Source organism: Bufo gargarizans, chromosome 1 (assembly GCF_014858855.1).
Source record: "Bufo gargarizans isolate SCDJY-AF-19 chromosome 1, ASM1485885v1, whole genome shotgun sequence".
Classification (NCBI taxonomy): Eukaryota; Metazoa; Chordata; class Amphibia; order Anura; family Bufonidae; genus Bufo; species Bufo gargarizans.
In genome coordinates, this window is record NC_058080.1 from 638,942,205 (window position 1) to 638,966,912 (window position 24,708).

At 44.6% G+C, this 24,708-nt stretch overlaps 1 protein-coding gene across 1 annotated transcript in view; it reads left to right on the forward strand.

Annotated features, from left to right (window-relative positions):
* Positions 1–24,708, forward strand: part of KIAA0825 (KIAA0825 ortholog) — a 203,599-nt gene that overhangs the window by 77,019 nt on the left and 101,872 nt on the right. The window contains exon 10 of the mRNA XM_044282656.1: positions 1,999–2,189. Within this exon, the coding sequence (XP_044138591.1) occupies positions 1,999–2,189 (191 nt within the window). The remainder of the gene's footprint in view (positions 1–1,998; positions 2,190–24,708) is intronic.

The following is a 24,708-nucleotide window of genomic DNA, read 5'->3' on the forward strand; positions in this document are numbered from 1 at the left end:
GGAGGTCAGAACATGGACACAGTGGAGGACCAGAACGGCTAAGTATGACTCTTCTGCTTATGGATCCAGGATGTGGGCATTAGATTAAAAGTAATTCTCCCTTTAGGCCTCATGCACACGACCGTTGTTTCATTCCGTGTCCGTTGTTCCGCTTTTTGTGATTTTCTGTGGACCCATTGACTTTCAATGGGTCCGTTAAAAACTCGGCTAATGCACCGTTTGTTATCCGCGTCTGTGATCCGTGGTTCCAGTCCATCAAAAAAATATAACCTGTCCTATTTTTTTCACGGAAAATGGTTTTCGGACCCATTCAAGTCAATAGGACCGTGAAAAACCGCGGAGGCACACAAGATTGTCATCCACGTCAGTTTTTTTCCTATCATTTGCATGGCAAACTTGACTTAGACTTTTTTTTTTACTTTCCTTTATGTCTGGTGATCCTCCAAAAAATAAAGGAAGACACACGGAAACAAAAACAGAAACGGAACCCCATTTTGCGAAACGGTCGTGTGCATGAGGCCTTAAGGATATTATTTTTAGAGTAGTCGACCATCAGAAATAATGAGGTTTATATTTAAAGAAAGCAGACAAGCCAGATCCATAGGCACATGTGTAATTAATGAGATGGACCTGGAAACCACGTGTCTTCTAATGAATGCAGGTCACTGTGACCTGGCATAATGTTACCGAACAAATTTCATAAGCAGTCTGAGATGGATATATTGTAAGGAAATAACTACCTCAGTAATAGGCTTTGCATGTTTGATCATGAGCTGCTGAGTAAACCTAGAGCTGAATAAAATCTGTATTGATGAATCTCTGTTCTTATTACAATGTATTATTCTCAGCATAATAGCATGGGCTGGTTTTATTTAAGAAGTCCCGGAAATTACACTAATCTTCTGATCTGGTCAGGAAGAAATGAGGTCATCTATTAGAACATCTGCCAATTCCTCATAAAGTCATAAAAATCAGTTTTAGTGCATGTAATAGGTGAAACGTCTTGACACATCTTAAAAATGTTCCCTGGCCTATGCTCTCACACGAATACATATTTATGTGAGTAGAGTTGTGTGGTTAATTTTATTCCTCTGCCCTTTCATAATACACTGGAAGAAGTTCATAAATGTCCATTAGTAATGCTAATGAATCTACGCAAATGTGGTTGCCTGAACAACTCAAATAATGTTTCTGTTAAAAAGGCATCATGGGGTCATTGCTGAACAGTTGTGCATGTTATCTTGTTAGGTTTTTACTTATTCTTTTATGAGGCTCCAGATCTAGAAGATAAGATGCAGAACAACTTCCGTAACCAGGAGTTTAATAAATCAGGGACAATAAAATTTGAATAAAGCTGGAAATGCACAATGGAGCAAGAATAAATTACTGGGCGAGAAGCACTGGATAATGTTAATGCTTAAATAAGGAGCTGTCACCATGTCTTCTCAAATGAAACATTCATACTATGGTATGGGTACAGGAGCGGACTGGGAACTCAGTGGTCCTGGAAAAAAACCTAAAAGTGGCACAATATTGTAGGCAGGTCCAAAGTGACAGAAAGCGGGACAACAGGAGTAGGCAAGTCCAACACAAGTAGGCAGGGACAAGAGAAGGAGACAGGGCCAACGATGACTTAGTGCAGAGCAAAATACTGCCCCAGCAGAATCAAAGACCACAGTGCAGCACATACTGCCCCAGCAGAACCAAATACCATTGTGCAGCGCAAAATACTGCCCCAGCAGAACCAAATACCATTGTGCAGTGCAAAATACTGCCCCAGCAGAACCAAAGAACACAGTGCAGCACTAAATACTGCTCTAGCAGAACCAAACACCACCATGCAGCACACAATACTGCCCCAGCAGAACCAAATACTTGGTTCAGGAGCCACATGACCGTTTGCATCCACTGCTTTTAATGGATGTGTTGTATGTATTTGGATTTTTTTATGCTAAACACTATAATTATTTTAATATTATTTCTTTTTCCTTTATAAAGGGGGAACGTTGTTCATTTTCCATCCAGATGTGGCATTATTTCTGCAGTGGTCTCCGCCATGATCTTTGGACCATTGTACCACCATTTAATGGACACAAGATTTTTTCAGAAGTTCTGGAGCAAACATTAGCTTTTCTGACCTTCAGATATGCCCAGGTTCACCCCAACTACAAGCGGGCATCACAAATACGGTATGACGTACCATCACCACATTGTCATAAAAAATTCTCTTTTCTCATTAGAAAAATCAGTACAGTATAAAGTAATTTCATTTAAAGGGGCAGTCCAACTTTGTAAATTATTTCTCTTTTTTAAATGCGTCTAAAAATAAAGCAAATGTACAGATAATGTTAGTTATCTTAAAACTCATGCAAATTTACAGGCCCCCTATGTAACCTACTACAAACCCATTGTATGTTATTAAATACAAGGGAATAGCACATAGAGAGTGTGACTGCAAGATCGGACTACACAAGGTTGTAGTAGTTGTATGTAGTCTGTTACCCTGGAGACACACAGGTCTGCATAGCAGATGTAGACCCAAAACAATAATAGAATTTTTATTATAACTATTTTTATATATTTTTTTTACATTTCTGATGCATTGGACAATAGAAAAAATGGCTTGCTGTTGTTCACTCTCCCTTTTATATGAGCCAGAAAAGCTGAAAATCTTCCTGCACACAAAATATTAAATTGTTAAGGATACAAAGAATTTTCACAATTCTTGTATAATGAGGTTGCAAATAGAAAAAAAGGACTAGCCATTTTTCTTAACAATAAGAGATTTTTACATTTCAGACATTTATGGCATGTCCACAGTGTAATGAAGTGTGGTCCCACTGTGTCACTGAATAGATTTGGCTTGGGGCTACTTCAAAGGCCTCATGCACACAACCATCATCTTGGTCCGCATCCGAGCCGCAGTATTTGCGGCTTGGATGCGGACCCATTCACTTCACTTCAATGGGGCCGCAAAAGATGCGGAGAGCACTCCGTGTGCTGTCCGCACCTGTTGCTCCATTCCGTAATCCGCAAAAAAATCTATAACCTGTCCTATTCTTGTCCGTTTTGCGGACAAGAATAGGCAGTTATATTAATGGCTGTCCGCACTGTTGCACAAATTGTGGAACACACACGGACGCCATCCATGTTTTGCGGATCCGCAATTTGCAGACCGCAAAACACACAACGGTCGTGTGCATGAGGCCTAACTGTAATGATCTAAGTGGCTTCCCAGAGGGTCAAATCGGTAAACAGGCAGACGATAAGCATGCAAAATCAGTATGGAATAAAAGAGCACCTTGGTAGGAACTAGAAAGCTAGAGAACCTATTGCTCAGGCACTTTTCTATAGGTAACAGCAGCCATTGGCTGGGGGCAGAGTGGTGTGCACAGTGGCACTATAAGAACCGAGGAGAGCATGCTTGTGCGCCCTAGATGCTGCAGGCAGAGGAGAAGAGACCAAGAAAAGGCCTAACAGACTTCTGTTTGGCCTCTCTGGCGGGAGCTGGAGCTGCTGGGCGGAAGAGTGTTCTAACAGGCCTGCTCACTGGGAGAGGAAAAGCACCCGCTAACACGGACAGCCGGTATAACACGGGATGTGTGATAGATTCGGGTCTAACCTCTGGGACCTACCACTATCTCTAGAATGGGGTCCCCATGACCCCATCCCATCTGCCAGCCAGAGGTGATCAGCCCTAAAGAAGCAGGTGATCTGGCTGTAGTGTGCGGTTTCCAATACTTATTCTATGCGGTAGCTATGCATTTAAGCCTCACGTTATCGCCCGCTAATACTCACTAATACTGTGGGTCTGTGACACTGAGCCTGAGGATAATAAGGATTCTACTCTTGTCAGTGCTAGGTGACAGTGTTGCTTGAGTGCACATTGGCTTTATGAAGGATTCTGCACCTAATGCGGATTTAGCTGGTACTGTAGCTGAGCAATTCTTCAACAGATATTCAGACTCTCTAAATTGTTCCATAGAATTATACTTGTAATGAATGTATATTGGATGTCAGGGGACAGAGGAAGGATTAAGTGCATGACTCCAGAAATGCATATGTATAGTAGTCTAAATACTTGCTAAAATCTATTTGATGGGCTGCATAATCCAGAAAGAAATTGTTGACACTATTATTCAGCATTTACAGTTTAATACTCTATTCGCTTTTTCTAATTTATTCAGATTTAGAACAAATCATGTACAAACGGGCGTAATCCTACTGTGCATGTAGTTAGTGCATATTTTTTATACTCTGACTTGTTCATAGGCCCCATAAACATCCCTCTGTCGCCCCAAATGAAAGCACATTGCATATGGATTTATTTTTAGTTTTTTTTCAACTATAACTCCTTAAGCTATGAGCTCCCTCTAGTGGTAGGTGCAGGGGGAACTTATTTTATAAGGGGTGTTCTGGTAATTCTACGTTATTCCCTATCCACAGAATAGGGAATAACTATTAGATCGGAGTAGGTTCTACTGCTGGGATGTCCACTGATCATCAGAACAGGGACCCTGTATCTTGCAGGGCACCCTGAAATGAACAGAGCAGCAGGATGAATATGTGCACTGCCGCTCCCTTCACTCTAAGAGACTTCTGATTATTTCCGGCAGGTCCTATAAGGACAAAAGGAGCAGCACAGCACATGCTCCGCCTGCTGCTCCTTTTATTTCAGGGGTGCTGGAGAGTACAGTGGCGATTTGCCATCAATATCTAAGATGAGACAACCCCCTTTAAATAAAATACAATTCTTGTAGTATACTACTACCATTAACCACTTCACACCAATTTAAGGGCTCTTTCACATCTGCGTTATAGTCTTCCGGCATAGAGTTCCGTCGTCGGGGCTCTATGCCGGAAGAATACTGATCAGGATTTTCCTAATGCATTCTGAATGGACAGTCCGTCCTTCAGGATGCATCAGGATGTCTTCCGTTCCGGAACGGAACGTTTTTTGGCCGCAGCAAATAGCGCAGCATGCTGCGCTTTTTGCTCCGGCCAAAAATCCGGAACACTTGCCGCAAGGCCGGTTCCGGAATGAATGCCCGTTGAAAGGCATTGATCCGGATCCGGCCTTAAGCTAAACGTTGTTTCGGCGCATTGCCGGATGCGACGTTTAGCTTTTTCTCAATGGTTACCATGGCTGCCGGGACGCAAAAGTCCTGGCAGCCATGGTAAAGTGCAGTGGGGAGCGGGGAGCAGCATACTTACCGTCCGTGCGGCTCCCGGGGCGCTCCAGAGTGACGTCAGGGCGCCCCAAGCGCATGGATCACGTGATCGCATGGACACGTCATCCATGCGCATGGGGGCGCTCTATCGTCATTCTGGAGCGCCCCGGGAGCCGCACGGATGGTAAGTATGCTGCTCCCCCGCTCCCCACTACTACTATGGCAACCAGGACTTTAATAGCGTCCTGGGTGCCATAGTAACACTGAAAGCATTTTGAAGACGGATCCGTCTTCAAATGCTTTCAGTACACTTGCGTTTTTCCGGATCCGGCGTGTAATTCCGGCAAGTGGAGTACACGCCGGATCCGGACAACGCAAGTGTGAAAGAGGCCTAAACCGTTTAATAAAAAAAATAATCTAATTCTGTTATGTAATATTAAAGGGAATGTGTCATCAAATGACCTATTGTTTAAATTGCGTTAAATATATTTTGAAATAATTTTTGGTGATGTTATTTTCCACGTCAATATCTATATCTAAACACAAACCATAAAATCCTGCAGTTTTTGCACTGGCCACTAAGCCTAATAATAGTCACCACTAGTGTTTAGCGAGCATGCTCGGCCGAACACTAGTTCGGCTCGAGCATCGCTATGCTCGGCACATCGCGGAGTTCGGCCAAACGCAACGTCTGCTCGAGTGCAATGCTCGAGTCAGTGTATTTAAATCTAATTTAGCCTCTATTTCTATGCAGAAGATCGCTGTACAGTGAGGGAATCCTTCAGTGTGAGTCCGCGGCTTAAGAGTCCCTGCTCTGACTCCATATATAGCTATGTCCACGACCTTCTGCATTAACGGCAAGGCACTTAACCACTCAGCTATAACGGCTGCATAGCCAGTTACAAAAAAAAAAAAAAAAGAGACTTCTACTGTACTGTACTTCTACTGAGACCTATATATATATATTCTAAATATATAATAATATGTGTAAATATATTATGGCTAAAAATATAAATATATATATATATATATATATATATATATATATATATATAATGTTTAAACTAAGTTTAGCCTATATTTCTGAAAAAGTTTGTGACATGATTTGAACGCAAAGCTTCTGCATCACAGCCCAGAACTTTAACCACTACACTATATAGCTGCATAGCCAATCACAAAAAAAATAAAATAAAATATGAGACTTCTACTGTATAGGTCTCAGTAGAAGTACAGTACATTAGAAGTCTAATAAAAAATAATAATGATGTAAGTAACTGGCTATGATGCTATGTATGGAATCAGAGCAGGGACTCCTAAGCCAAACTAGAGTCCCAACACCCTCCCGTCTTCAGAGCAGGGGGTTCCTGGGGTTCTCCCATTGACTTCCATTGTGCTCAAACACACAAGCACTTTGATGCTCGGTCAACACTAGTCACCACTTTTTGGTCTGTACAGATCACTTTGCTGCAGTTATTTGCTTATCTGTTTTTTTAATCCTGCCTGTAATTATATCACCCCTGTGTATAGATAAGACATGATCCCCTATTCACAGTAGGTGATTGTCAAATCTTATCTATTCTTACCTTGTACAATGACCGCTGCACAGATCACAGAGCATGTCTAGAAAACTCTCCCATAGAAGTCAATGAGGTCCATTGTGTCCCATGGGGCTGCCGTAAATCAATTCTTTAAATGTTTTCTAAACAGTGTTAAGAACAGCTGAGGCAAGATGGCCTCTCCCATAATCATGTTCAGGAAATGGAATAAAAAAATCAGAAAACAAAAACAGATAAGAAGAAAGGAGATGTGCTTCTATCTGGTTTTAAAGGGATTCTGTCACCAGGTTTGGGGCTATAGAGATACGGACATGCTTGGCTAGATCGCCGCTAGCATGTCCCAATATATGTGTCCTATAGGGCTGTGTGGTTTTAATTTCTTTAAAAAAGGATTTTATAGATATGTAAATGAGTGTTAAATGTGTCCAAGGGGTGTACTAACCTTACTTGTGCCCAGCCGTTTACCCTGCCACGGCCGCCTGTGAAGGAGCCCAGCACCGCCTATGTCTCCTCCTTTCATGAACGATAGAGAGACGTAATCTCGCGATGCGCGAGCTCGCGCATGCGCAGCTGCCGGTATAGTGTTCCTTCCCTGTGCTGGCATCAGCCTCAGGGAAAGAACTGCGCATGCGCGAGCTCGCGCATCGCGAGATTGCGGCTATCTGTCGTTGATGAAAGGAGGAGAAATAGGCAGTGCTGGGCTCCTTCATAGGCGGGCACGGCTGGGCACAAGTAAGTTACGTACAGCCCCTTGGACACATTTAACACTCATTTACATATCTATAAAATCCCTTTTTAAAGAAATTAAAACCACACATCCCTATAGGACACATATATTGCGGACATGCTAGCGGCGATCTAGCCATGCACGTCCGTATCTCTATAGCCCCAAACCTGGTGACAGAATCCCTTTAACTGTTAAAGATAATATTTAGTGACACATTTCCTTTAAGTAAGGTCAGTGCACACAGCTGATTTTCAAAATACACGTGCAAAAAATCTGTTCAGACTTTGACTTTATAAATTTCTGTACTACTTTTCCCACAAGAGATTTTTGGCGTGTTTATGTGTGAAAAATGCACAAAACAATGCACGTATGTGCTCACCTCAAATGATGCGGTTTTTTTCTGCTTCCTATTAATTTGAATGGGACAATCAGCGCTGATTCTCCCTCAAGATAGGATGTGCTGCTTTTTTTTTTACACACTTATTTTTTACAAGTGCTGCTTTCCATTGAAATGAATGGGGGGCTGTTTTATAGTGTTTTTAAGCAGATTTGGAGCTGATTTTGAGGCAGAAATGGTCAAAAATCAGCACCCAAAAACTCTTTGTGAACTGACGCCTATAAATGTTTAACACAGCTTTGAATAATGACTAGTACAGGAGAATATATTTGTGATATATCGTAGAGAAAACGGCTTTGTTCTCCAGTTATCAGCTGTTTTTGTACTACCCCATCCTTTCCTAAACTAACATTCTCTCTGAATTCTGCTCTAATTCCATCTTGTGGGACTAAAGGCCCCTCCAGGCATGTGATGCTAAGCTGGGCTTTCTCAATGTCAACATCTGGTGATTAGCTGCGGTGGTGACCGTATGTCATGACACATGGTGACATGATGCAAGGGGATCCGGTCTCTGCTGCAGCCAGTGATTGGCTGCGCCTTTGTCAAACTGGATGTTGACATCCAAGAAACCCAGCAGAGCAACGCAGGCCTGGACTAGAAGGAGCGGGGATCCTGCACTGGGAAGCAGGTAAGTCATCTTTCTTTTACAGGTCCAGCCAAGTAGGGGGGGTTAACCAAACCCACCCCCATTCTTTCACAACCACTTTAAGACAGCTGCCTGCTCATTGAAGGATCAGAATACATCATCACATAGAAGTATTTGGAGGGGGAGCATCAGTGAGCGATAGGAGTGAGACTGAAAGGCAAACACAACACAGCCATGAATTTATCATCTAATAGTAAGTGTTATATCACACCTCAAGTGCTTTATTCACATCAATACAAACAGCTAAATGCTTACAAGTCATGTAATGGTCAATTGTGGTGTTATCGCTCATGAATCCACATATGGCATCTATTCTGTGAAGTTATCCGAAACAACACTTTTAACCACTAAACCGTCTGAACCTCCAGCTATATTAGATATTAACCCATAACAATCTATTGATTGATATGCCACTCTAGACTTTCAGGAATATCACAGGATATCATTAACCCCTAAACCAGCATTTGTAGGATAATGCGTGAGGTCATAAACAGAGAAAGTTGGCAAAGTGTTATCAGGAGCGAGGAGGAAAAGACAGGCGCTATCTCCAGCGCCAGCACACTTGAAATCCCCCCTCCCCTGCTTGCTGTTACACAATTGCAGTCTGGCATCAATTCTAATATGCACACTCTTATGTAGAGACAAAACTGTTTTGTTGAGCCAGATCTAGTGCCAAATCTAATTTGCAGAGTGAAATCTAATGCCAAGTCTTGTACAAAATCATATTAAATATTTACCTTTTTGAGCAAGATATCTCTTCATTCAAACCCTGCATGTATTTGCCACTGCCGAGCCTCATTCACAAAAACTATGCAAAGCAGAATCCTGCTTTATGCTATATATGGCAACCAGGGGCAATATGCCCACCAGGAATTTTCCCATTTGGCCTATTGCCTTTTACTATGCACTAAGCCACCAGCCCTGCAATGTGTATTACAATGTAAAGTCCCAGACACATTGCAGGCCAGCCCTGCTGTACTGTGCTGTGGGCCAATGTCTTATAGGTCCCTGCGCTCATTAGGAGTCCTGTGCCTGACTCCATGTATATCTCCATATATGGAATAACTGTTCTGGGAGTCCCAGGCTGTCTCTCTATATGGCTATTTCCATATAGAGTCATCTCTTGGGGGTATCCCTAAACACTGTTAGCATTCTGACAGTATTTGGGGATAGCCCAGTATATACTGTATGAAAGTTACTCCTGGTTTTAGTCTCAAAACTGCTTGAAAAACCTGAACATATAATTGGCAACAGTACTTCTGTATTGCTGCGAATAGTGATTTTACCAACATTCTGTATGTAATACAAGTGCTAATATAGAAGACCCCCAGCTGCCATAATAAGCTGTCGGCACCTTACGTAGCAGGGTGGGTGGGGGCAATCAGGGAACAGAGGAAACCCCCTCTATCTTATAAAAACGTTATTTACACAATAGTTTTTTTTCTGATGACAGATTCCTTTAAAGGGGTTATCCAATCCTAAAAAAAAAGCCGCCCCCCCCCCCCCATATGCCAGGCCTCCCACGCTGAATATTCAGTGGGATGCGAAAGTTTGGGCAACCTTGTTAATCGTCATGATTTTCCTGTATAAATCGTTGGTTGTTACAGTTAAATATATCATATAGGAGACACACACAGTGATATTTGAGAAGTGAAATGAAGTTTATTGGATTTACAGAAAGTGCGCTATAATTGTTTAAACAACATTAGGCAGGTGCATAAATTTGGGCGCTGTTGTCATTTTATTGATTCCAAAACCTTTAGAACTGATTATTGGAACTCAAATTGGCTTGGTAAGCTCAGTGACCCCTGACCTACATACACAGGTGAATCCAATTATGAGAAAGAGTATTTAAGGGGTCAATTGTAAGTTTCCCTCCTCTTTTAATTTTCTCTGAAGAGTAGCAACATGGGGGTCTCAAAACAACTCTCAAATGACCTGAAGACAAAGATTGTTCCCCATCATGGTTTAGGGGAAGGATACAGAAAGCTGCCTCAGAGATTTCAGCTGTCTGTTTCCACAGTTAGGAACATATTGAGGAAATGGAAGACCACAGGCTCAGTTCAAGTTAAGGCTCAAAGTGGCAGACTGTAAAGGGGGGCTATTAATCACCAATATTTATGCAAATATTGATAATTAATATTCAGAAATAGGAGGGGCCATCTAGTGATGACTCCGCCTATTTATACCTTTATATAATAACACAATACTTTCACTTTGCCTTACACTAATCACTAAGCTAGCTGCATGCGCCTTACTAAACTATCGCTAATAACCACACATTACACAGAGAGTTATAAGTAAAACAAGATATTTATTAATACCTAGTACACTACACACGCAATACACTAACAATACAGCACTAAATATACAGTGTTAAAACTACACTACACCATCCCAAGTTCCACCCACAATCTAACATACAATACACTCACACAAATATTAGCAGCCCACCCACCTGGTTCTACTTACTGTCCCTATGGGGTACAACGAGGGTTAACGGTGGCACTGCAGGGGTGAATACAGGCCACAGACGCAAACGGATAGCTGTCAGCAATGTAAGGGTAGGATAGGGGTACAGCGAGGGGGTGTGTATGGGCAGGTTGAGGGTTGGTAGTGGGTAGGGGTGAGGTACAAAATCGTTGGTGGGATAGTGGTATGGGATCAGGGGTGTAAGGGTTAATAATGGGGGGGATACTCAGCGTTGTTGCTCGTTCGTCCAGGGGTCGTCGTCTTGTGGGGGCGGCACGGCTCTCTCCCTCTGAGTGCCAGCCACGCTCTCCTTCAGGGGGGGCCGGTAGGGGTCTCCCTCCCAGTGCAGGGTTGCCGGACTTTATACCCTGCAGCCCGCACTCCCGGGTCACGGCGCATGCGCTGTCCACGCGCTCCACAGGCAAAGACACGCGGGCCGGCGCGGTGATATGACGTCACTGCGCCAGCCCACGCGTCCCTGCACGCGCACATCAGGGCCGCGCCACTTGCTGACAGGCGGGAGAAGCCTTTGATTTCCCGCCTGCAGCACCTTGCATTCCGGACAGCACGATAGTAATCACGCTGCTGGAATGCGCATAATAGAAGGCTGGGAGGTTTCTCCCTCCCTTCTAATTAGAACAAAGGACTCCGATTCTGTTGAACCTGAGCTCTTTGTATCCATCAGGATGACCGGACCCTTGTCCGGTCATTCTGATGCAATCAGCCAGATTGCATCAGTGTGAATGCTTGGGGCACAGTCTCTCGGTAGTTGCCGATCTTCAGGTGTTCCCCCCCCAAATCTGGAGCGGGTTCACCCTTGCAGTCTTTAACTGGCCTTTCTTTCAAGTACTCTTCCAGTGTCGACCACCCCCCATTGGAGTGACCACACCCCCACAGTCTCTCGGTATCATTGCCGATCTTCAGGTATGGCCCGCCTCCAAGAATCTGGAGCGGATTCACCCTCACAACTTCAGTCTCAAACTTTCTACAAGCACGACTTTCGTCCAACGTCTCTTGTTCCATCTTGATGGGTGCGGTTCTCTCATGGACAGATTAATAGGTCTTTACACGGCAGGTCAGAGTGAGGTGGTGTCATGGTACCTAAATTCTACTGCGGAGAACACCTCCGCCACACTACACATCCAGCCCTTCCCTTCCCTTAAGAACTTCACCGATCCAGGGTTCAAGGTGGCAAATGGCAAACAAAGGATGCCTGTCCCTATCGTGTCCTAATCTTATCCCCATTCACGCAAAACAGGTCACATCCCTCCCAACACCACCAAATTCCATTATATGTGTGTACCCATAGAGACTCATGCAACCTGGCATATCTCTACACCTCCAAAGACACAGGTAGGTCACAGACCCCCGTGTCAATGGGAAACGACTATAGGATGCAAATGTGTACAGCCAAATAATAACTCACCGCAGTGTGTTGGGCGAGTTTCCCTGGGTATAGGCTTTCACACATTTGTACCTAGAGTGTCTATGGGTACACAATCAACCAACAAACAAAATCAATATATGTACAATGTTCTATGGGGTTTCAGGGTAGCACAAGTTATATGTCCCGAACCCTCATAGGAAACAAAGTGTGTCCATAAAATATTTGGCTACAGGACAATGTTTGAGTTCTGTCCTGAGCCTCCTCCTCCGGTTAGTTCGGTAAAGTTCTGTCTGGTTCTGTTGTATTTGGTCAATAAGTCCCTTGACCCTCCGATACACAGTCTAATGTAGATGACGATGACCAGAACCAGAAGAAGTTTCACTGGGTGAAACAAGCGATCGTAGGATAAGCTCTTCCACCCGAACGTCTCCAAGCCTTTCTCCAGAGCCTGAGATAATGCTCCTGCTGGATTGTGGCACAGTCCTCCATCTCTAGAACACCTCTGAACAAAGGTCACTTGGTTGCCAAAATCCAGTGGGATCCTCTGGAGCCTCACAAGAGTTTCAGGGGGGATAGCTAGTCTCTTCTGTGGCGTCATCTGGGTTTTTCCTCTGCTCCATATAAACACACCTATGGCAGAAGAAAATACCAGGTGCTCCTGGGGGATTTCTCCCCTCACGGTGCAATTAAATGTCAAATCCCAGCACCAATACCTTTGACCCAAAAGTAGAGAAAGGTATTGGGCTGCCCTTCACCTCACAGGACCCCTCGTTATCCTAACACTGGTGTCTGAACACCCTACCTTCAGAGGATCGCATCCTCTTTTACACATCCCTCTGCAACAGATAAGGATGGCCACCCTACTAGGTTAGGATAACTGAAGTGAGCTGTGGACAAAGCACCATCTTGTTGATGATGGCACTGCATCCTTGTCTAGTGATGTGTACTGAGGCTGATTTCCCCCTGTGATCCTGTCTTGTGGAAGCCTGCAGAACCAACGGCATGGGTCATGTCCTGGCTCTCCAGGACTCCACAACACAAGGACACAGTCCACACTCTGCTACCGATAACAGCAGCGACTGGACTCTTATCAGGGAATGCGAACAATCAGCAGGGTGAGACACACTCATAGACAAGGACCTTTGCCGTGTACATTAAAAAGATAAACAGGTAGCAAATGCACAACATGGACATACACGGGGAACAGACAGTGTAACAAATAGTACAGGGGTATCAAATGTTGCCTAGCTTAACTTGGCCATTCTGACCCCTCAGCGCCTGATGAGGCATGTGTCGCTGAGAGGTAACCCCTTTATGGCCAAACTGACTAGACCCCGCTGCATGATTTGTTACCTGGATCCCATCACTGGACACATTGCAATTGCTTGCACAAGGGCAATTCCTTGCAATGTGTCCTTTGTTCCCACACCTGAAGCACCTCATTGGGCTTTCTGTCTTGTGTGTTTTGTTCCCACTTGTTTTGCAGTGCTTCGCTATATGACCCAAGCCACCACACGCAAAACATTTGATGTTTACACGGCATGGCTTAGGTCCGTCCACACTGCAACCGCGCTCCCTGAATTGTTCCATCTTCAGGGAGGCACTTTTCACGATCTTTCTTTTTCCCAAAGTCAGGGAAAAATCTGTGTTAGTCTGGACAGACTTGGTCTGGTGATTTAGCCTGTCACAGACTACTCTCCCCCCTTTTTGCCCTGGATAGGGCAAAGTTTTGGGAGATTCTGACCCTGACTTTACGGGAAAAGAAAGGGCCGGCACCAACTTGGTGATGACCTGTTGCATGCCAGTCATTATCTGTGAGCTTACAGCAACCTGAGCCGTCAATTTGGCTACCGTCACATCAGTAGAGGCAGTCTGCTCCTTGAAGTCTTTGACCTCAGTATAAGACTGAGTCAACTTAACCCTTAGTTTCCTCCTTCTGCCTCTGCAGCTCTACTAACTGTGACTCTAACCTAGCCACCTGCGCATCTCGGTCAACAGTAGACTGCACATTCTCCGCCAGCTGTGCCCGCAATGCCGAAAACTGGTCCGAATTACTGGCACAGCACTGGCAGTGAATGGTCGGAGGAATTGTCTCCGTTGACTGAGACACTAGCGCAACTTCCTTTGGCTTGCAGATGCTAACCTCAAATGTATGCACAAGTTTGGCTAGCATCCGAAGCCGTTTGGTGGCCTTGTTCAACACCGTCCGTTTGTTAACACATAGCTTGTCGTAACTACAAGCCTGTGCTAACAAATCGGACCACAGCATTTCTGCTGACTTGTATGTGGTGGGGAGGATGGGATTAAATGTGCTGTGTCTGCTCAAGTGTTGCAGTGTGGGCAAGTCCATACTCACTGTTTGATGAGCGTCCATCTTCTCATTGGGGCCGTACCTCATCGTCCTACGCAGCTGCTTGGAAGAAATCCTTTTTCTCCCGGATCGCTTCTTCCCGACCAGCCGGACTTGTACGCTGCTCCAATGAAGATGGATCTCCTCTAGTGACGTGTCCTCTTCTCCCTTGCAATCACTCGAGCGATGCAGTGACCGTGTAAAGCAAATAGTAAAATATTAGTTCACAGATAGATTATAGACTCTCTGCTAAAGATTTTGATCTGCGTTTGGTGCTGTATGGAAGAGTCGCGTTACCTGTCCGAATTATCAGGTCCTAGACGCTCAGAACACTGACCGTGTCTCTCTTGCCTGATAAGTCACAGTATAACCAACCTCTAGAAGAGTCGCGCTACCTGGCTGAATTATCAGGTCCTAGACGCTCAGACCGCTGACCGCGTCTCTCTTGCCTGATAATTCACAGTATAACCAACCTCTAGAAGAGTCGCGTTATCTGTCCGAATTATCAGGTCCTAGACACTCAGACCGCTGACCACGTTTCTCTTGCCTGGCTCGCCAATGTAAAGGGGGAATATTAATCACCAATATTTATGCAAATATCGATAATTAATATTCATAAATAGGAGGAGCCGTGTGATGACTCCGCCTATTTATACCTTTATATAATAACACAATACTTTTACTTTGCCTTACGCTAATCACTAAGCTAGCTGCATGCGCCTTACTAAACTAACTATCGCTAATAACCACACATTACACAGATAGTTATAAGTAAAACAAGATATTTATTAATACCTAGTACACTACACACGCAATACACTAACAATACAGCACTAAATATACAGGGTGGGCCATTTATATGGATACACCTTAATAAAATGGGAATGGTTGGTGATATTAACTTCCTGTTTGTGGCACATTAGTATATGTGAGGGGGGAAACTTTTCAAGATGGGTGGTGACCATGGCGGCCATTTTGAAGTCGGCCATTTTGAATCCAACTTTTGTTTTTTCAATAGGAAGAGGGTCATGTGACACATCAAACTTATTGGGAATTTCACAAGAAAAACAATGGTGTGCTTGGTTTTAACATAACTTTATTCTTTCATGAGTTATTAACAAGTTTCTGACCACTTATAAAATGTGTTCAATGTGCTGCCCATTGTGTTGGATTGTCAATGCAACCCTCTTCTCCCACTTTTCACACACTGATAGCAACACCGCAGGAGAAATGCTAGCACAGGCTTCCAGTATCCGTAGTTTCAGGTGCTGCACATCTCGTGTCTTCTTCTCGCGGGACATCTTTTGAATAGTCTTCCAGTGTCGGGCACGCCCCACGTTTGGAGTAACCACACCCCCACAGTCTCTGTAGTTGCCGATCTTCAGGTGTTCTCCCCCCCCCCCCAAATCTGGAGCGGGTTCACCCTTGCAGTCTTTAACTGGCCTTTCTTTCAAGTACTCTTCCAGTGTCGGCCACCCCCAATTGGAGTGACCACACCCCCACAGTCTTTCGGTATCATTGCCCATCTTCAGGTACGGCCCGCCTCCAAGGAGCTGAAGCGGGTTCACCCTCACAACCTTTAACTGGCCTTTCTTTCAAGTAATAGTCTTCCAGTGTCGGCCACCCCCCATTGAAGTGACCACACCCCCACAGTCTCTCTGTATCATTGCCGATCTTCAGGTATGGCCCGCCTCCAAGAATCTGGAGCGGGCCATCATCCTATAAAGTGTCAATTAATGCATACATATATATCATACATGCATGCACATGTTTGCATGCATATATGTATATATATGTATGCGTCTCAACCCTTCCTCAACACAGACCAAGAAAAATCTCGGATAGACAGAAGCGACGAATGGTGAGAACAGTCAGAGTCAACCCACAGACCAGCACCAAAGACCTACAACATCATCTTGCTGCAGATGGAGTCACTGAATCGTTCAACCATTTGGCGCACTTTACACAAGGAGATGCTGTTTGCGAGAGTGATGCAGAGGAAGCCTTTTCTCCGCCCAAAAAGTGCCACTTTAGGACCTTTGGACAAGCCAGCTTCATTTTGAAATAAGGTGCCGTGGACTGATGAAACTAAAATTGAGTTATTTGGCCATAACAAGGGACGTTATGCATGGAGGAAAAAGAACACCGCATTCCAAGAAAAACACCTGCTACCTACAGTAAAATATGGTGGTGGTTCCATCATGCTGTGGGGCTGTGTGGCCAGTGCAGGGACTGGGAATCTTGTCAAAGTTGAGGGACGCATGGATTCCACTCAGTATCAGCAGATTCTGGAGACCAATGTCCAGGAATCAGTGACAAAGCTGAAGCTGCGCCGGGGCTGGATCTTTCAACAAGACAACGAACCTAAACACTGATCAAAATCCACTAAGGCATGTATGCAGAGGAACAAGTACAACGTTCTGGAATAGCCATCTCAGTCCCCAGACCTGAATATAATTGAAAATCTGTGGTGTGACTTAAAGAGGACCTTTCACTAGTATACAAACTAAAAACTTACTATATCAGTGGGCAGAGCGGCGCCCAGGGGTCCCCCTGCACTTACTAGTATGTCTGGGCGCCGCTCCGTTCGCCCGGTATAGGCTCCGGTGTCTGCAGCTCCCTCTGTTGTACTGGACTGATTTTTTGTAGGAGGCGTGTCCATTGCTGCAGTGCTGGCCAATCGCAGCGCACAGCTCATAGCCTGGGAGTCCCTTATTTCTCCTAAATGCAGAAAGGGATTGGGGAATGAAAGGGATGGCTTTAAATAGCAGGGTCAGGCCTACCAGGCAATATGGTTGGTTTAGTAGGGTTTATCCTGCCGACAGATGCCCTTTAAACTCTTTACGACCTCTGCTGTACACGACATCTGCTCTAAAGATGGTGCCACTCCAGAGCGGAGCGAGCGGCATAGACGCCGGGTGCCTGCTGTTTCATACAGCAGACACTTGCAGATAATGTCAGTGATTGGCGGTAATGCCGACCGAGGATATTTAACTCCTTACATGCCTTTGTCAGATGTGACCACGGTGTCTGAGAGGGCTAAAACCCAGAAGTTCGCACTTCCAGGGCAGGAACACGTTCCCCCAGTGGAGATCGCAGAAAGCATTCTATGCACATAATGACCCTGAGCCTGTACTAGGCTTCCAGGCTCATTACTTGTATATTACAGTTCAGGTCAGCAAGCGGCAGCACTGAATTGTAATATACCTTTGTTTTTGTATAAGATTCCATTAGTTAGCAAATTCAGTTATTCTGTACAATTTACAATCTGATGATTGGAAGTTGGGGTCCAATTGGGGACCTTAAAGTAAAAAAAAGGTAAAAAATAAAAAAATTCTCCAAAAAAATAACATCATGGACATCGCCATGTGTGAAAATGCCCATAAAATAAAATATAAAAAACATATCCCATACGGTGAATGGAGTAACGTTAAAAAAAAACAACTATTTGCCGTTTTTTCATCACTTCTGAAAAATGTATTAATAAGTGATCAAAAGGTCAAACACACCCCAAAATGGTATTCTCAAAAACTACAGATCGTCCTGCAAAAAATTAGTCCTCACAAATCTCTGTAGACATAACTATAAAAAAAAGTTATGGAGGACAGAATACGGCGATGACAAGAAAAAATTATTTTTTCAAAAGTTTTTTGAGAATTACAACTAAAAAAAAAACTGCACAAGTGTGATATCATACTGACCCAGAGAATGAAGAGTCAGAAGTCAGTTTTACCACATAGTGAATGCCATAAAAACCAAACGCATAAAACTGTGGCAGAATTGCGTCTTTTTTTTTCCAATTCCACCCTATTTGGAATTTTTTTCCAGCTTCTCTATAGTGTATGCCATATTAAATGGTGGCATTAGAAAGTACAGCTTGTCCCACAAAAAACGGCTTTGTGAATGGAAAAATAAAAAAGTTATGGCTCCAGGAAGGCAGAGAGCGTAAAAATAAAATGCAAAAATGGAATTGGAGCTGAGCTTTAATTCCTGTGAATGGCCACTACACCATGTACGGAGCTGTGGTGTTCCAGCTCAGAACACTGTTAAAGGGAACCTGTCACATTGAACATGGTGTCGGGGCTGAAGGCAACATGTTATAGAGCAAGAGGAGCTGAGCAGATTGATATATAGTTTTATATGAAAAGATTCAGTGTAACTAGTATTTTATTCATTTATATCTCTGCTCATTCTGGGCTTTGAAGTCCAGGAGGCGGTCCTATCAGTGATGACAGCCTTCCCTCTGTGACTCTGTATACAGAGCTAGCTGTCGGACTGTATATCAATATGCTCAGCTCTTCTTGCTCTATAATATGCTCCCTGCAGATTACTTCGCGAAAAATGAAAACGCAAAAACTGAAAATTGCTGCTTCAGGAAGGGGTTAAGGTTCAGTTTGCAAATGTACTGGAATATTTTCTATAATGTTTCAATTGGGCCAGCATGTCACATTTGACTGAATCATATCAGGATATCTTCTCTTAGAATACTTATATGGTACTTTTTTTTCTTTACAAGTGGCGGCTAGATCCGAACGTACTGTATATGCATGTGATAGCATAGACCTGCTAGATGGATCCTACAAGTGGCGCCTAGGTCCGAACGTACTGTATATGCATGTGATAGCATAGACCTGTTAGATGGATCCTACAAGTGGCGCCTAGATCCGAACGTACTGTATATGCATGTGATAGCATAGACCTGTTAGATGGATCCTACAAGTGGCGCCTAGATCCGAACGTACTGTATATGCATGTGATAGCATAGACCTGTTAGATGGATCCTACAAGTGGCGCCTAGATCCGAACGTACTGTATATGCATGTGATAGCATAGACCTGTTAGATGGAACCTTCAAAAGAAAAAAAAAAAAGAAAACGCATACAATACAGTATGTATACAAAAGCATAAAAAAAAGGTTTAGACCCCTTTAAATAGCAGTAAATCCCCTTACTGTTTACTTGCTGATGTGCACTTGCTGATGTGCCCGCTGGGCATTTAAGAAATAACTAAGTAGGCGCAGATATATATGACATGAGGGTAGCTTTATGCTCTACATATGCAGCACACGTAAATTGTACATGGAATCGTAAAGTGCAGTGCTTAGTCCCAACACCAATCTCCCCTCCTCCAGGTGCTATGCTCCAATAACCATTGAGAACAATGCACCGCTATCCTCAGCTATTAGTAACTAAATACAAAGGCTCTCTATTGGGGATCTGTGCGTGGGACACAAGTGTTCTGATGTGGAAAAGTGGTGTTATTGTGAGATGTCATGTACTGTACTTGTCTGGGACATTTGTATAAAACAGACCAGCATTAGACTCGGTATTGTATTTCTATAGGAATAATAAGAGCGTTTCCCATTATAGATGTAGACATGTGCTTAACACATTTGTCCCTTAACACATTTGTGTATGTTTCCTTTTGCCATTTTATTATTACTTCAGCAAGTGAACACATGAGACTTGATGTCATTTACTGTATACTGCAAGGGTGCCGTGTGTGCTAGAGGGAATATGGGGTGCTACAGAAAGGAGCTTAGGTCAGGGTTCCTCAAGCTCTTTCTACTAGAATATCACTAGCATCTAACCAGTTGTCAAAGTGAATGCCACATATGCAAGTGTTGATCAGTTTATAGGGGGATATTTATCATCTTCTCTGGACCAGAAAAGTGGCACCACAAGTTGCAGACTGTCCCACACGCTGCTTTTGTGCAAAATGTTGTGACTTTTGGGGAGGTTTTACTCACCGCTCGCCTCTTTGAAAAGTGCCGGAGAGGCCGGAGTAGACGGTCCGGTACAGCTATAATAATAAAATCCCTGTGTGAGTGCGCTGTGTCAGTGTGTGTGTCGCCAGTTTTGCACTGGGCATGCACGGCGTCCAATCAGGACACAGCGCTCCACACGGACACAGCGCTACACACAAGTTTCCCAGCATGGTGTCACCCTATAGGCAGGCCGCAGCTCCCCCGCCGCCCTCCGCTCCTGCCACATTTCCCCCTCGTCGTCCAGCCAGTGCTCATTCGCCGCACGGGGTGTGGCTTGTATGGACGGCGTTGATTGGCCGGAGCGCGGTGTGATGATTGCTCTGTGCGCCAGCCAATTCTAGTGCCTGTTATTGTAATGGGCATAATGTCTAGTATATTACAATCTACAACAGAAAACTGGCATAAATTATAGTGGAGAGCTACACCAGCTCCCTGTTGCTCCACAAATATTAAGAGGCGTGCTCTTTTTAATAATTGCGATGAATCTGAAGCAAGTGGGGGAGAGATTAAGACTGGAGTGTAATATGTCGGTCTTGATAAAACTCCCCTTATTATTTTTTTTTAAACCCCCTATAACTTTAAAAGATGCCTCAAAGAAGTCAATTATGAATCATTCTTGTAGAAATCCTGCAGGGAATAAAGGCTTAATTGCTAATGTGTTCCAGTATAGGCTGGGGATCAGCTGAGGGATATGGGCTTTACAAGGGTAAAAAGTAGGGCTGCACGATAAATCGAAAAAACAATCGAATCGCGATAATCGGCAAATGCGATATGGCGATTTGGCCGACCCGAAAATTCCGCGATTATATATATGAAGGGGCCCCGCGCACATAACTGCCTTTTGCATGTACAGTGTTTTACTAGTGTGTGTGTGGGTGAAACAATCTCTCTCCTAACAGGTCCGGTGTTCCGTGAAAAGTTGGTACCTGTAAAAAGTTGGTACCCTCGTCACTTCCGGTAGTGACGTAGAGGCATCGGAAGGCTCAGAAGGAGGTGTGTCGCCGAGCTCGCCACCTCAGTGGCTGAAAAGAAGGTGTTAGCGCCTGCGCAGAACTAACTATGGTACCAACATTTCAGGGCAAGTGAATGTGAACGCGCCGACGGGGGGGCGGTAGGTTAGATTTATGGCCCACGCGCATGCGCCGGGAGCCTCAGCAGAGTTGGGGTAGGAAAAAATTATGGGCGCTCGGAACACCGGCCTCTGTACTCACTATGAATGCAATGAGCGGCAGCGAGGTGGCCGACCGGCGCGTGACTGACGTCACTTAGTAACGCTCCTCCCACTTCAGGAAGCAGGAGCGTTACTAAGTGACGTCAGTCACGCGCCGGCCGGCCACCTCGCTGCCGCTCGCTGCAGTGCATTGCATTCATAGTGAGCACAGAGGCCGGACCTGTTAGGAGAGAGATTGTTTCACCCACACACACACTAGTAAAACACTTTACACGCAAAAGGCAGTTATGTGCCCAGTTTAGGACACATGAGGGGGACCAGCATAAGATGCTATATGTCTTAAGCTGGCCCCCCTCATGGCCCTATGTGTCCTCCACACATCCCCTATAACAGTGCCATCAACAGGTCCCTCATAACAGTGCCATCCACAGGTCCCCCATAACAGCGCCCTCCACAGATCCCCCATATAACAGCGCCCTCCACAGATCCCCCCATATTACAGCGTCCTCCACAGATCCCCCATATAACAGCGTCCTCCACAGATCCCCCATATAACAGCGTCCTCCACAGATCCCCCATATAACAGCGCCCTCAACAGATCCCCCCATATAACAGCGTCCTCCACTGATCCCCCATATAACAGCGTCCTCCACAGATCCCCCATATAACAGCGTCCTCCACAGATCCCCCATATAACAGCGTCTTCCACAGATCCCCCATATAACAGCGTCCTCCACAGATCCCCCATATAACAGCGTCCTCCACAGGTCCCCCATATAACAGCGTCCTCCACAGATCCCCCATATAACAGCGTCCTCCACTGATCCCCCATATAACAGCATCCTCCACAGATCCCCATATAACAGCATCCTCCACTGATCCCCATATAACAGCGTCCTCCACAGATCCCCCATATAACAGCGTCCTCCACAGGTCCCCCATATAGCAGCGTCCTCCACAGATCCCCCATATAACAGCGTCCTCCACTGATCCCCCATATAACAGCGTCCTCCACTGATCCCCATATAACAGCATCCTCCACTGATCCCCATATAACAGCATCCTCCACAGGTCCCCCATATAACAGCGTCCTCCACAGGTCCCCCATATAACAGCGTCCTCCACTGATCCCCCATATAACAGCGTCCTCCACTGATCCCCATATAACAGCATCCTCAACTGATCCCCATATAACAGCGTCCTCCACTGATCCCGCATATAACAGCGTCCTCCACAGATCCCCCATATAACAGCGTCCTCCACAGATCCCCCATATAACAGCACCCTCCACAGATCCCCCATATAACAGCACCCTCCACAGATCCCCCACAACTCGGCGTAATCCACAGATCCCCCATAACTATGTCATACCCAGCCGCGTCAGCGGCTCATATGGGAAAATCCAAGCAAATAGACCTCTAGCACAATTCCTTTAAAATATTGCATCGCATATCGTTATCGCAATTTTTAGGGCCCTAATCGCAATCGCACAAAATTCCCATATCGTGCAGCCCTAGTAAAAAGGCTTAAATTAAAGTTGTCTCACCTTGAACGTTGGTGGCATATTGCTAGGATATGCCACCAATGTCAGATAGGTGCGGGTCCTACCTCGCCAATCTCTAGAACGGAGCTCCCAAAGACAACAAGAGCACACTTCGCACGCAGGCCGCCCTCCATTCATTTCTATTGAAGTGCCGAAAATAACTGGCTCTGCTATTATAGAACAGGAGGAGCTGAGCAGATTGATATATGGTTTTATATGAAAAGATTCAGTGTCACTCGTATTTTATTCATTTATATCTCTGCTCATTCTGGGCTTTGAAGTCGAGCAGGAGGCGGTCCTATCAGTGATGACAGCCTTCCCTCTATGACTGTGTATACAGAGCTAGCTGTCGGACTGCCTCCTTCACAGCATTACTGAATCTTTTCCCATAACAGTATATCTCAATCTGCTCAGCTCCTCCTGCTCTAGAACATGCTCCCTGCAGATTACTTAGCATTTTCACGGTGACAGGTCCCCTTTAACTTCCAGAACTGCAGCTGCTGCTAACAGCTGATTGATAGTGGTGTGGGAAGTTGGATCTGATATTGATGACCTATCTTTTGGAAAACCACCTCAAGGATATTTCTGTCCTGCTACAGACAGAGCGGAGGTGGGAGGCTCCTGCTGCAGCCATTTGTCATACCGCCAAACACAGGATAGCGAGGAAGAGAAGGGAGTAATGGTTGATCTCCTGCATATTTCTCAGCTTTAATTATAATATGAGCCCAAATATTATCAAATTAGAGGAGGAGATTAATGGCAGTTTTTGTGTGAATTGTATATGTTCAGTGTGTATTTAAAGCACCACATATATACAGTTCCTGTTTGCTGCATGCAGCCCTGTTGGAGGCTTCTCTGTTGCAGCATGCAGGGCGACATTTGCAGTGCATTAGGGTACATTCACACGACCGTGTGTAATCCTTCTGTTTGTGTTCCGTATGTCTTCCGTTTTTACGGTCCGCAAAAAAATGGAAGGAAAAAAAAGAGAGAGAGAGAAAAATAATAATAATTATTAAGGCCTTCAAAAATACAGAAACAGATACGCAAAAAACAGATGACATACGGAAATCATTCCGTATGTCATCCGCATTTTGCAGATCCATTGGCTTGAATGGGGCTGCGGACCGATTTGTACGGACAATAGTAGGATAAGCTTCATATTTTTGCGGACAAGAAATGCAGAAATGCGGACAACATACTGAACGTTGTCTGCACATTTTATTCACCCATAGAAATGAATGGATCCGCATCTATTCTGCAAAATGCGGATCGGATATCCATAATTATATGGATATAATTATGTACCCTAAATCTGCTGGTTGATTTTGTTTGTACCCCATAAGATAGGACAGAGCACTGAGACAGGACTGAGAGAAGTTGGAGTCTAAGAGCCAGAATGAAAGAAATTCTCTGTAAGAGGGGCTTCCTCTCTGATGGAACCAGCCGACACATGCAGTAAAAGGGCGTACATTAATTTGAATGGCTGCCATGGAATACTACTAGAGCAGTGCTGTTGTAGGC